Source organism: Cucurbita maxima, unplaced genomic scaffold, assembly GCF_002738345.1.
Source record: "Cucurbita maxima cultivar Rimu unplaced genomic scaffold, Cmax_1.0 Cma_Scf00041, whole genome shotgun sequence".
Lineage (NCBI taxonomy): Eukaryota > Viridiplantae > Streptophyta > Magnoliopsida > Cucurbitales > Cucurbitaceae > Cucurbita > Cucurbita maxima.
The window spans coordinates 1,559,463-1,573,774 of NW_019272057.1; the positions used below are offsets into that span (position 1 = coordinate 1,559,463).

The window sequence follows — 14,312 nt, forward strand, 5'->3', positions numbered from 1 at the left end:
TGCTCCTGAGTCAGGTGAGTTTAAACAGGTTGAATTAGTGGTTATGATATGCATAAGATCCGAGAGAGAAGAGATCTTGGATTTTGTAGGTGGGGCCAGGGTGTAGCAGAGTCTTTATGGCCAACAGCTGTTTAATGTCATTTATGCATAAGATCCCAAACTCTGACATATTTGACTGTCCTATCTCGTCGGTTCGGATTGTAAAAAAAAGATATTTATGCACATAAATTGGATCCGATACCTTCTCTTCCGTGCTTTTTCTCTTTTCTTTTTTAATAATCAAATCCACACATCTTCCCTTCCCTCATTTGTCTACATTTACGGTAAGAGTTTGTCCCAATTTTATTATTTTTAAATTTCAGACCAATTTTTTAATCACATTTTTTTTTTCACTCGCTCATAAATCTCTACAACCAAAAAAGACATGATTTTCATATTATAATTACTGATCAGTTTTTTAGTATAACCTTTTTTTTGTTTTTTTGTTTTTTTTTTTTTTGACAAATTGCATCAACTTTCTCGGGTAATAATTGTATTTATGGGACGTAAAATAAAATTATAGGTATAAACTTAGGTTCAAATTTTTATTTATAAGTGGATTTGGATACATAGTACTCCTCTATACATGACTCACGCAAATGCACGTGGACCTATTAGGCAAATACCCTACTTTCGTAAACTCTATGTCTGTATATAAGCCTACTCACACTCTCGAAGCGGAACTACATAAAGAAATAGGACCACCTTAAAATCATTTATATATGTATACATCCATATAAATATATGAGGGGAAGCAATCCATGTTTAATGTACATATAACATGCATGAGTCTCCGCATACAAATCATACATTATTAGGATGATGCATACAATACTTCCACGTTATCATGACATACATTCTATGCGATGCTATCATACAGAATCATTGTATTTCTTACATACTTTATAACGCATTTCAATTCATGATACCCTGAGAGTCATACACACGGTCATAAGATTTGCATGCATGGAAGTATGATATATCAAACCAAACATGCATAGTTATATAGTAATCACATACACATGTAATAACACAGTCATAAAATACATGTTAACCATACAACGCAACAATTTCATTCAACCGGTTCATAGGCACTCCAACAATGAGTTCATTTACAGTTTCAAGCTCAACTTGGTGCTCCTAAGCTTGCTTTGGCCTAACATTATTGTGTTCAGCTTTACATAATCCAATTTCACCTACGATAAATGATGAGACGGTATAAACTTGCTAAATAGAGGTCACACCAATAGTTAGTTTGGTAACCATTCAACTAGTTATTGTTTTTTATATTAGTATTTTATACTAAAGTTTTGATATTATAGTGCATCTATGATAACATTTTTTTTTCTTCGAATTCTTTTTTTATCATACTATACTTTATAAAACATTTTGATCCAAAAAATGTTGTTCAGTCATCTAAAAGGATAGAGGTTGTTCAGTTGTCCATCTCTTTATGAGACTTGGAGATTAGGGGTTGCGCCATTAAATGCAAGTTTTATGATGAAATTATTCCTTATTCCAAAAGAGTTATTAGCATCTGATGATGAAGAAAATGAGGATTGTCTAAAGAGTTGTATCCTTTTGCTACTTGTCATCACACATCACATCTCAAAAGGGTAATCACTCTCAAATCCCCACCAGATCGTAGATTTCTTAACTAGTCTTGAGAAAGAAACGGATCTAATTTGTGGTTTCGGCATAGAAGATGATTCGAGGGAAAAGTCATACTTGGCGGCAGCTTTGTTGTCGGTTGTGCATATTCGCATTCCCCAACAAATAGACTTCCCTAGATCCCGAGGCTTTGACGCCATCAGTTTTATGGCTGAAGGTTATCATTTAGCCTCTTCCTGTGACCAATCTAATCCAAAAAGAAAAAATGCGAAAGAGATTGTAATTGCGAAACCTGAGGTGTGGACCTAAGCAAACACCTACAGATCTGAACGATTGGGCATCGAGTCTGGCAAGAGGCGAGCGGTAGAGAAGGGAAATGCGAAAGAGATCCAAACAGCCCCTACTACCCGACGAAGAGTGCTTGTGGAATAAGTGAAAGAAAGAGGGCAAAAATGACTCGAGTACAAAATGAGATATCAATCTAAATACATGCCAGGATTTGATGATTGTGATGACATTAAAGTAAAATAACAGTAGGGGCGGACCAGGCACAAGAATACACAGCAAAGCTTCATCAATGTTTAGAAAAAAACAGTGTATTGTCATTCTCCACTTCACTAATTTTATAAACTTCCAGAAATACATGGCAAGACTACAGGGCCCAAAAATTGAAGCTGCAACTGGTCTAGCGACCTCGCCCCCGACCACGCCCCCGCCCCCGTCCACGCCCCCGTCCCAAAGGCTTCCCTACAGTTGCAGAAGAGGAAAACAAATACATAAGCAGTTGCAGGGATTGATGTACAAGCCAGAATACAAGAACAACGCATACCTGCAGTTGGTTTCTTGGGCTTGACCCTGGTTGTCTCTTCAACAAGTAAAGTCTCGAGATTCAAGCTGTCAGGGAGAATATAATATCTGATGCTGTTACCCCTCACACTTAAATGATCCATGGTAATGGGATTTTTCCCCTTTAGGGTAAGTTTCACAGCCTTCAAATGTGTATTCATGCTAATATCCACACCTAAGTAATACAACAAAATTATCCTGTCAGATATACTTGACCAGAACTTAACATAAAGTAAAAAGAATACGTGCAGAATCTACTTTACGGTCATGCAATGAGATAGAATATTACAATATCTAAACTTAGCAGCTGCTGTGCGATCTGGTGTTAGTCTCCCTCTCTATGCAAGTCATCTAAATAACATATGTTTCAAAAGTATTTGTGCAAACATATTGTTTATAGACGGATGCTAGTTGTCTCAAGTGAAAAAAAATCCTCCAACAGAAGATGTAACCAACTAAAATTATAATATTCTAATTGCCTCAAGAGTCTCAGAACGTGCAAACTCACCGAGTAGTTAATTATGTAAGCTCAATTGTGCTCGAGAGCCTATCTATCATCAATCTCAATGGTCTAGAGCCTTCTTTCAATCATGAAGGAATGGGGAGGGTTAGTCCTTTCTACTTTTGCTAGAAAGCTTGATGGAGACTAGGTGATCCATGATCGATGTGAAAGGGCAGAGGTTGGGGGAGAGAGATGAGGTAAAGACAATTGCAATGTTCCTCTGTGAAACATATCTTTGAAAAATCTAGAAGCCTCTATAGGTCAGGGAGTTGTGCACTAGTCACATACTAAACTTTAAAGTAATTGTTGAAGAATTAGCCTTAAGAGATATTGTGTAATTCATGAGTTAGTGTCTAAGCTGAGAATGAATGATATCTATTTTTCAGCTTGAGGGGGAGTGTTGAAGAATATTTGTGTAATCCCATTAAATAAGAGTAGTTAACCTCCCTAATTTATCACCTAGTATCCTGGGATTTATTTAGATTTAGTTACTTCGAAAACAATAACAAGCTAATTACGACTTGCAAATGGTATCAAAGCGTAATTTCCATCAAAATCCTCCGACAATAAGACTCTCAATCTTTGTTGCTCAAATCAAAAGAAGTTACTAGCTAATTTAGACTTGCAACATGGTATCAGAGCCTAAAACTAACCACTAACTCAATCGGTGAAACCTTCATAACCACTGATAATCCATCATGATAAGTTTCATTCAGAGCCTTCTTAGTTGCCGACCTTCTGTGCATTACAGTAACCAACCATTCGCTACTACTTCTTGCTTTCAACCGAGTATATCACAGTAACTCACACAATCGAGTATCACAGTCCACCGCAAGGTCACCATTGCAAAGGCGTAAGTCCAACTTTCTGCTTTTGCTTTCAAGCCGCAAGAATGCCCTCAAACCACTATCACATCAAGTCCACTACTGCCCACTCACGCCAACAGCCACTGTATTCCACTGTCGCATCAGCCACCGACATTAATGACAGTACCGCCAATAATCGCAGTGAGCACGAGAGAGGTGAGCGACACTCGTGGAAGTGCTCTAACAGAAGTGAGCACGAGATAGGCAAGCAACCTATTGAAGTGCCCCAACAAAAGTGAGCAACAGAGAGACAAACAAAACCTATGGAAGTTCTCCAACAGGAATGAGCACGAGAGAGGCGAGCAACACCCATAGAAGTGTTCCAAGAGGAGAAAGCAGATGAGCATGAGAGAGGCTAGTGATGCCCGTGGAATGTCTCCCTGAGGAAAGAGCACCAGAGAGTCAAGCAACACTCTTGGACGTGCTCTAAGAGGAAAGAACACCGGAGGAAAGAGATGCCCGTGGAAGTGCTCCAAGAAGAAAGAGGCATGCGACACCCGTGAAAGTGCTCTAAGAGGAGAGAGCACGAGAGAGGCAAGTGACGCCCATGGAAGTACTCTAAGAGAAGTGATTATGAGAGAGGCCAGTAACGCCCATTGAAGTGCTCCAAAGGGATCGTATGCATGAGTTACGTGCTCTCACAGCTTCATCTGATAGATGTGATGACAAAAAAACTTTACAACTTACTACTTCATGAGTTAATATCCAAGCTCAGAATGAATGATATCTATTTCTTAGCTAGAGGTGGAGTGTCAAAGAATATTTGTGTAATCCCCATCAAGTAAGGGAAGTAGTTGACCTCCCTAATTTATCACCTAGTATCCAATGATTTATTTAGATTTCATTGATGAATGAAATTTATTTTTCACCTAAAAAACAACATAGTAGCATAGTTGCTGTCAAAATCCTCCTTCAACAAGACTCTCGGTCTCTACCACTCAGATCAAAAGAGGTTGCTAGCTAATTTAGACTTGTAATAGTAACCCTACTTTTGCATGCAATAGGTTTTAGTGAAAGATGATTATTATCAAATTTAACAGCAATACAAATAGGGATCAATGTAGTTTAAGGATATTAAGAATGCTATACTACTTCATAAACCACTCAAAATTGACAGTGTAGTTCAAATTCCATTTATACTTTGGACCGAAATGCTAGACAACTTCAGATAATAGTTGAATATAATGAAGAAAATAGAATTGGACTTGAAGTTTTAAAATGCTTAGCCTGCAAAATCATAAAACTAGGGTCTCACCAGATTAAATCTAAGTTAGTTTCGCCAGATTAATTCTAAGTTTTATGCAGAGGATGTTGCGAGTGGAAGAGAGATGGAAACCTGTGATGGTGCCATGGACCACAGTTCCATTTTTAAGCTCGATTGAGACAGTTTCATTATTGAGTTTCATTAAAAACCTGTTCATTCATCAAAACAAAGTTTCTTAACATCAAAACAACCATTCAATGTTGTGAACAATGAATAAATCAAGAAAAAAAACTTCAAAGAAGAATTGAAGGAGATAAAAGAAAATGGCATACCTAACGAGCTTCATGATAACGGAGGAAACACGAAATGTAGGGTTTTGGTAGAACACAGTGTGAAGAAAATAATCAACTGACCGGGCTAGTCCAAGCTAACAGTGTTTTCAAGTGGCTGCAAGATATTTTATAGATGATCGTCAGTTCCAATTTGCAAACTGATGTTGCTACCCTAACATCTACATCTGGATAAAAAAAGTTTATGAAAGATAAACAAGGCCCAACTACTACTACAACTACTACGCAAGTTGTTATCTACCAACCCGAACAACAATCCCACATGTGAAGAAAAAAACAACAGGAATTAAATTTCTCCCGCCAACCAACACGTCAATGGAAGGGGGGGAAGAAACTGTGATGAGAGAGAGAGAGAGATTGAGACCGATAAGAGTACCTGAGATCAAGAGAGGAAGAAGATCGAAGGGAGTGAGACAACAAGCCAAGAAATGCAAGCGGCAGCGACACTGCGCGGTAGTGAAAGATGGAGCATAGAGGAGGCGTTAAATTTGAAAAGAAAGGGAGGGACCCAGACGACTAGGGTTTGTGACATATTTTCATGTTCTTTGGATTGCCATGGCTATAAATCAACTGCAATCTTTTTTTCCTTGGATTTTATCATCTATGTGTTCATAAACTTCAAATGCTTTGTAATTATTGTATTTTATAAAACACATAGAAAGTTCCAAGCATGGAAGAAAACTTGTAATGAGTTCGGGATACGAATTGGTTTGTAAAGCAAGTTGATAGGGTAAAAAAAATGCGTTTTTTGTAACTTCGATGAACTAGCATCAAAATTACGAAGATAAAAATGCATATGCGTTTCTTTCTAGTATTGAGCTTGATGTTGATTGTAGCCGTGAGACACTAAAACTAACACCTTAATGATACATACCCAATTTTCTCTTTACTTGGTTGTATATGTGGACATTGAGACTTCTTCTCAAGTCAAATTTAGTTATCTTATTTTTTATACTTGAATAGTCAAAATAGTTTCATCATCAATAAAATCTTAATTATTTCGATTTATTCAAATGCCTCAAGTTCTACTCATTTTAATATAAATATACGTCAAAACACACGGATTAACCCAAAATTACCCTATTGTTAATGTCTTAAGGTAGATTAATATGCTATTAGTTTTTTTTTTCGTCTAATAAACATTATAGTATAGAAAGACATTACATAAATATATGAGATAGAATTTTAACTGCTCAATAATAAAAATACCAAGTGCTTAAAGTCCAAAGAGTCTTGATACTCTCCAAGAATTAATAAATAATTAGCTAGCTTAAATAAGGAAGACTTGTAGAGCTAAATTCACGAATATAATTATATAAATGTGGTAAACAATCTAATCCTTGAATGAAATTGATTTTTTTAACCATACAAGTTCAAAGCTTTAGGTTTACAGAATCTCCCTCCTTCACCCAACATTTGGTCGAGAAAAAAGTTGATTAAAGTCGGCTATTTAATTCTTAATTAATTATTTTAATTCAACTATCGGTAACAAATCGGCAGGAAGTTGCTGCAATCGTCGAACACCGACTGCTATAAAACTCCTTGCGGTGGCGGACAGCCAAAACTTGGCAAATTTGTTTCAAGCATGGCTGCTAATTTCTGGACTTCATCGCACTAGTAAGCTCCTATAGAATGCCCTCGCGCTAAACCGATTCTTTTCTTTTATACATCTTGTACCAGTTTTCTTGTTCTTTATTTCTTTATACCGATGTATCCTACAGCAAACAACTCATGGACCAAGAGGAGGTCGATGTGGTGCAATCGCTCGATAAAGATAGGGGCATTACTCTTGAGGACTTCAAGCTCATTAAGATGCACATGGCCAATTGTAATTACCCTTTTCGCATCTTCCTCCTCTTCTTCTTCATTTTTTTTTTTTTTTATTTTGTTTATTAACGGATTTTTGATCTCGTATTGGTTACCACCGTCCCCCCCTGTTCTCTTAGTTTAATTAGAACACACAATAAATTTCTCTTAATTTCAAAGTAGGATAGTTCTTTGGACTAACGTTATCGACAATATGCAAGCGATCCTAGGCAATGTCCCATCTTCCTTCAGCCTGTTACTTACCCAATGCGAAAAGGAGTGGGCAACAAGAGAGATTTTTAATGTTTCCTTCATCTCATCTGTAAACAAATGGCTTTGGAGTTCTGTCACAGAAAAGGAGGCTTTGTGGAGAAGCGTGGTGGCTGCCAACTTACCCAGAAGAAATCTAGAGGGAAAATAGATGAATGCAAAATGATTATATTTCAATTACACCCCCAGGCTTTATGCAATCCTCAACACTGAAGACCTTTTTATTAGTCAAGTTTGGAACCCCACAAATGGTCTTGGATTCAACCATGTGATGATAAATGTAAGTAGACATCTTGGCTTTGGGATTTGTCAAAATGCTTTGAAGCTTGGCTCTAGCTTAAGTAAATGGATTTGGAAGAATGGATATTGAAAGAAAGTGAAAATATTAATGTCGAGATCTCCTTTTGGGTGGCATTAATAACATATGACACAATCCAAAGTAAATTCGACCTTCCTCTTTTTCCACATTATGCTCTTATGTGCATAGAGGGCAAGAAACCACTTTTTTGGATTTACCTTACATGGTCTTTTGGATTTGAGCTTCAATTCACACTACTTTTGAAGCTTTCCTCAGCTTGTGAGTTATAGATCGAAATTTACCAAAGTAGGAGCGCAATTATATAATTCACTGGATTCCACTGGGAAAAGATCCTTCGATCCAATATGGTTTCTCCGAATTATTCAAAGGGAAAATTGGTAGAGCAAGAGAATTGATGCGCCAACCTCTTTATTTTCCTCTTGATTTGTTTTCTTTTCTTTTTTAGATGTGCCACCTCTTTAACTTACTTCGAATCATAATAAATTATTTTGGATTAGATTTTTTGGAGACTTCTCTCCTTTGTTGTTTAGGGTACACCATTTTGGTATTGGAGCAACTAGTTGGCTTATGATGGCTGCTGGTAATAAAGACTAGAAAGCTCTTGTTACTGAATATTCAACAATGCACATCGAAGTACAAGAGGATATCGATTAGACTACCCTTTTCCCAAGAAGAGACGAGAGAACATGGTTGGTATTGTGGTGAATAAGATTTGACTACAATATGTGCAAAACATAGACATGCAACCCAATAAATGCATATGATTCGACCTCCACGAGAGTGGTGAGGAAGCCTGATTGGGTCCTTAGATTAGGTTTTCCGTACAGAACACTGCCCTTTTCAAGCACCAAATTTGAGACCGCACTCAACAGGTGTCTTTCGGCTGGTAGTCTTCAACAACGAGCTTGGTCCATGATTGCGGAATATGTGTTGAAAGAAGATTTCTCGCCCTATCACAGGAGGAGGAGGGGTACCTTTTCACAAGGGAAGGTTCCTTCTTTTCCTAAATGGGGCATCGGGTATCACTAGGGTGGGCGAAGGTGCTCCGTACTCATTTAGCTTGGCAAGCAAGTAATTTTACCTTGTACTGGACTGGGTCAGAAAGACCTAAGGTATTCTTTTGGATTGATTTGACAGGTAGTTAGAGGATGCATGGGAAAGGAAAATTTTTTCAATAATACAATGAAAATCCGGACTTGCTGTTTTGATCCCAACGATTCCGTTTATGGAGTTTGTATCATTTGAGCATAAGTCTCTTTTTCATTAATTCAATGAAAAGTTTTATTTCTCGTCAAAAAAAGAAAAGATTCTGAGGACTCGGGAAGAATTTGAGTAGATTTTCTAGCCTGATTTTGTATTTTGATTATGATGAATGCTTTCATGGATTTTTACAAGAGTTGATGGGTCAAAGAATGAAATATCTTTTTGTTTTTGGGATTGAAATTGAAGAATTTTTATATTAAATTGCCGATGGAAGGAAAAGGTTTTTGGATGAAAGATTTTACAAGAACTGTTGATCTCAACTCAAATCTTACTATTATTTTGAACTACAAGTCTTCAAATATGTTGCTGCATTCTTTCTAGTATTATGATCAGAGGAAATACCCATCATATATGAGGATTCTTCTCTTTGGGGTTTCTGTTGCAGTTTTTTCTTCTGTTATTGGTCCTTTCCTCACCTCATACCCCCTCAGCTTTCTACTCGGAAGGTTAAAATCTTTAGCAATTTATTTTATTTTATTTATTATTATTTTTTTTTTGATAGGTTTTATGTGGGAGATTCAACACTATGGATCGTGTCTAAAACATCCTTCTTTCATTATTTTTCTTGCAATGATGCATTCTTTACAAGCATCAAGTATAGGATCTTCATCATTTATTGTGGTGGTGTTAGATTGTTTAATCTCTCTAGGTTCGATAGCTGGAATTTTTTGGCTTGTGTTGGATGTGGAATGGTGATTGTTACCGTTATGATTGAGGAGGTGCTATTGGATTTACCTTTTCTTCAAAGGGCATAGATCTGTGTCATGTTAGTTCCTTTGCTACCATGTGAGGAGTTTGGTTCTAGAGGAATAATAGAAATTTTAGAGATGTGGTGCGATCTCGTGCTGGGGATTTGGAGGTGGTGAGGCTTAATGTCTCCTTATAGGCGTCCATCACTAGTCCTTTTTGCAGTTATGATCTTGGTTTAATTTTGTTGAATTGGAGCCCATTTTTGTAGTTCTGCTGGGCTTTTTGTATACCCTCGTATATTTTTTCACGTTTCTCCATTCAAGTTCAGTTTCTTATCATGAAAAAAATGAATTCAAATACGAGTATGGGATTGTTTATGGGGGCTGGTAACGAAAAACCGGTACTACAAAATTTTGGCACCCACAAATTGCATGCAACAGTCTTATATTTCACTCACAGGGTCAAGATTTTACCAATCTAGTCTTATCCTAGCCTACGGTAATTTATGTCCAAAAATATGTAAATAGAACACCAAAATTTTAGAGGAAATTCTTTGAGAGCATGCGGTATTGGACCAAAACATAGTTCTATTTAGATTTAGAGCCGCATAATTGGGTCTATCACTATGATACAAAGAATTTGAAAGGGTTACACAAAAGGCAAAAAGAAGAACCTCAAGAGAACTTTTGGAGGAGAAAGTGACCAAGCTTTTCTCGTAGATATTTTCTTATTAGTTTGGTTTTTCTTTGTCTTCCTAAATTCGTATGGTACATTTTTCTATCTTTATGAATGAAAATCAAAGATTGTTTTAAAAAGTAAGAGAATAGGTTGTTCTCTGATTCTTGTTTTCCTTTTGTTTCAGATATACTGAAGTTGGCTCAACATGTGAAAGTTAGACAAAGGTAGTCATGGTTTGGTTATTTCTATATTATATCATTATGTTTCACAATTTTGTAAGATATTGTCCAGAATTGCATGGAAATTATTTCTTGAAAATGCATGAATTCATGTTGAGTTATTTGTTTTTTCTTTTATGGACTCAACAGTGGTTTCCTTTTCGAAGTTCTTGTATTACTGCTAAGTTGTAGGAACAAAGAAAACAAATTCTTTGTATTTCTGTACCATGGATGACCTGGAAGTCTTTTCTATAAGTTCCTTTCTCGGGTTTGAGGATTTTCTCCTCTATATCTTTACTTATTCTATCAATGAAATGTGATAGGATAGGCAAAACCTTCATAACTTTACGTTTACAAGGAGTGCACAAGGGAATTAATCTGGTTAGATAATTGTGTATCAGAGGGTATATTTTGTAATTAGGAGAAATGTTGGCCCCTTTAGTAAGGTTTGTCAGAAGAGTGTATTTAGTCAATATTGTAAGTAGTAGGTATTCTTGCCATTTGTTTTTAAACAAGAAATGTAATTTTTCATTGAATAAATGAAAAGAAACTAATGCTTGTACAAGATTTGGGAGTGAATGTACCAAGAACCAAACAAAAGCAAAAGGAACACAAGAGCAACCCAATTACGAGTAAGAGACAGAAAAGGAAACTCCCACAAAAAACAAGAAATTAAGCTCACAAAACAACTAAAGATCCTTCGGAAAAAAGCCCCACACAGAAGCTGCCCACTGAAATGTGCACAAAAGGCCAACAAAAACTTGAAAGAGATGCCACCAAATCACTAGGGACGCTCATTAGACAAGGTCAAAAGACCAAGAAGCAATAGACAAACCAGCTCCAGCAGAATAAACCTAGAACAAACTTTAAAGAACCTTCGAGGATAGAGTGAACAAACAACAATGGAGTTAAAAAACAAGAAAAGCCAAAACCCCAACCAAATTAGGAGAAAAACAGCGATGAAAGCTGCGGAGAAGCTAATGAAAAAAAGGCTTGGAGAAGGAGCTGTAAAACTATGCTTGAACATTATTTCCATCCGAATTTATGGGAGAAATTTCTCAAGACTCAAGGCTATGAGCTTGAGTAAACTCATTGTCACATTCTTGAAATGAAGAATAGATCTTCAAAATAAGAGTCCTCAACTACAATATCATCACTCTTGTTTTCTATGGGCAGCAAGGTAGACTCCACACTGTTCATGCTGACAATTGATTCAACATCTAACTTATCCTCACAACATGAGGGAGAATGAGAAGAAGTAGGGTCTTTTTATAGAAATAATAACTACTTTGATGAGGACAAAATCAAAATTTGTTGGTGGAGAACTTATTAGCTGCCATGGCTGGAGATTCATCAAAGGGTGTCTCACTGGGTCATTGGTTTAGTTGGTCCATAGATGACGTACATTGGAACCCATGGTTATGGAACCATCAAACAAACTACAATGTGACTAGAAAAGACATGCTCATTCCAACATGTCTTCTAGTCGGTGTTTTATGTTGCTTAAGTAGTGTCAAGAATCATACTGAATGATTTCATTGTCCTTTTTTTTGATAAAATGTGTGGCCCCTTTTTGTCCTCCAGAAATATCTTTTATGTAAGGAATCTGAGTAGTAGTTATGAGGGCAAGAGAATCTAGGGAATTGGTTACTATTTTTTTTTAATAAGATAGTAAAAAGGGGTGGAAGGAAGGCTACTGGGGGAGTGATTAGCTGGAGGGAAGTGGTGCAATGATTAGCTGCAGGGAAGAGGTGCTCTTGAATTTGCCCTTTTGTTTTGTACACATTGATATTTAATACTATTCAACTTGATTCATACATAAACATATGTAAGTCTTTCTTTCTCTATTTTCAATGAGAAACACATCGTCATCGTTATTTTAGCTTTTGTCATAAACTAGTTCATGTTTTCCAATGGAAATTCACTTGGCTTAATTTTCTAAATTGTTTCCTTTGATAAGTTATTGTTTTTGTGTTTAATCGTTTTTCCAGGGTTATTGCAACTGCTATTACATATATGAGACGTGTTTATACCAGGTATAGTAGAATTCTGTCGCAGAATGGAAAAATTCATCAACCCATTGACTCTTATCTGTTGTTTTAGTTTGAGATCAATCTCGAATTTTGTAATCAGAAATGGTCTCAAGTACGCTGAGGTTTTAATGTTTACATAGCTGAGATGACAGATGGATGAACTATTTTATTATTCTAAATGATACTCATATTTCATGCAAGAGTCAATATCTCTTCCAAGATGAGGAAAGAGAGCCGATCTTGTCCTTCAATATCTATCCTTAACATTTTGTTTGAGTAGAGTCATGAAAATAAAGCATACAGAATTTGTTAATCTAAATATTACATCGCCATCAACATGTGAAATCTGTGAGTCTTGCTCATGCAATTGTTGCTACACGGCACTAGGGGTCTTTCCTTCTTTGTAGTTGAATCTACGCTAAGAAACAAAACTATTTAACTCTTTTACATTTGAATTCATGCTTTCATTGAGAAGGAATAGAAGAATGTAAAGGAAAACAAAAAGACAGCCCCAAAAAGGAGCCAAACTATCAGATCAAAGATCAATAAAAAAGTAGACAGAATGAGGATGAGATTAATAAAAAGCCTCGTCCTTACCTGCATAGAAAAGATTATGTTGTTAGCTAACAAGAGATAGGATAAGAGAAGCTTATCTCTTCCTGCCCGAAATTCTTGAGGAAGGTTGTTCTCTACCCTTGAAACCAAACTACTCAAAATATCTTCCACTTGAAAAAACGGGTAAGAGAGAGGATTACCTTGTCTCAAACTCCTCGATGCACAAATCTACCTCTATGGACTTGATACATCTCGAGATCCAAGATCTCCATTTGTTGCCAAAAATTTTCTTCCAAAAAATCCCGATCCACATGGTCATAAGTTTTTTCAAAATCAACCTTAAAGATCAATTCTTCATGCTTACAACTTCCATAATCCTCAATGGCCTTGTTGACAATAATAGCCTAGTCCAAAATTTGTCTACATCTATAAAGGCCCTTTGGAACTTGGATATTGTCTTAGGCAGAATCTCCTTATTTTGTTTTAACGAAGTAGAAAACTTCTCATTGATGAAATAAAAAGAGTAATGCTCAAACTTACCTGGGAGTGAAAATAAGAGCATAAAGCTCATCACAAAGGAAAAACAAAATTAAGATCAATACCTAACGAAGAAAAGCACTTGGATTGAGAACACAATGAAGAAGCTTTCAAACTAGCAAAATCAAAGCTGGCAGCTCACGGAAGAAACTTATCCTTTAAGAATCTCAAATTCCAACCATAGATCCAACAGGAGCTTTGATCGCATTAGATCATAATAAAAGGGACATTGAAGCCAATGAATATTGACCTTCAAATCGGAGGAGAATACCTTAGATTCGTTGAACATAGAGAGAAACTTGTGTCAACACTAATAGACACTGATCACTATACTAATAGGTCTAAAATTCTTCACCCTTGCCCAATTTTTCTTCTTGGGCACGAGACAGTCAGAGGTCTCATTCAGGAATTTGTTTAGAATTCCTTTCTTATAAAACTCACAAAAAAAAAAAAAAAAAAAAAAAAAAAAAAAAAAAAAAAAAAAAAAAAAAAAAAAAAAAAAAAAAAAAAAAAAAAAAAAAAAAA

At 36.3% G+C, this 14,312-nt stretch overlaps 2 protein-coding genes across 3 annotated transcripts in view; one reads left to right on the plus strand and one right to left on the minus strand.

Annotated features, from left to right (window-relative positions):
* Positions 1 to 2,119: 2,119 nt before the first annotated feature.
* Positions 2,120 to 6,159, minus strand: LOC111469600 (small nuclear ribonucleoprotein SmD1b-like). The gene is made up of 5 exons (XM_023114922.1): positions 5,795 to 6,159; positions 5,401 to 5,515; positions 5,201 to 5,277; positions 2,480 to 2,671; positions 2,120 to 2,397 (listed from the first exon to the last, which is right to left on the minus strand). Exons 2-5 carry the CDS (start codon positions 5,412 to 5,414, stop codon positions 2,336 to 2,338), a joined length of 345 nt encoding a protein of 114 aa, XP_022970690.1. The 5' UTR covers positions 5,415 to 5,515; positions 5,795 to 6,159; the 3' UTR covers positions 2,120 to 2,335.
* Positions 6,160 to 6,833: 674 nt separating this feature from the next.
* Positions 6,834 to 14,312, plus strand: part of LOC111469599 (cyclin-C1-1-like) — a 14,564-nt gene continuing 7,085 nt past the window's right edge. The window contains exons 1-4 of one of the 2 annotated variants that reach the window (XM_023114920.1): positions 6,834 to 7,035; positions 7,140 to 7,246; positions 10,629 to 10,668; positions 12,654 to 12,698. In XM_023114920.1, the coding sequence (XP_022970688.1) occupies positions 7,004 to 7,035; positions 7,140 to 7,246; positions 10,629 to 10,668; positions 12,654 to 12,698 (224 nt within the window). In that variant the 5' untranslated portion in view covers positions 6,834 to 7,003. Of the gene's footprint in view, positions 7,036 to 7,139; positions 7,247 to 9,126; positions 9,146 to 10,628; positions 10,669 to 12,653; positions 12,699 to 14,312 lie in introns of those variants that run through there. The other variant, XM_023114921.1, reaches the window with a different exon arrangement.

Bases quoted from the DNA above. Each gene is read 5' to 3' on its own strand.
- LOC111469600 (XM_023114922.1), bottom strand. The intron at 2,672-5,200 runs GTTTCCATCTCT...TGTATTACTTAG, and splicing joins GGTCCATGGCACCATCACAG to GTGTGGATATTAGCATGAAT. The intron at 2,398-2,479 runs GTATGCGTTGTT...CTGCAACTGTAG, and splicing joins GCCCAAGAAACCAACTGCAG to GGAAGCCTTTGGGACGGGGG.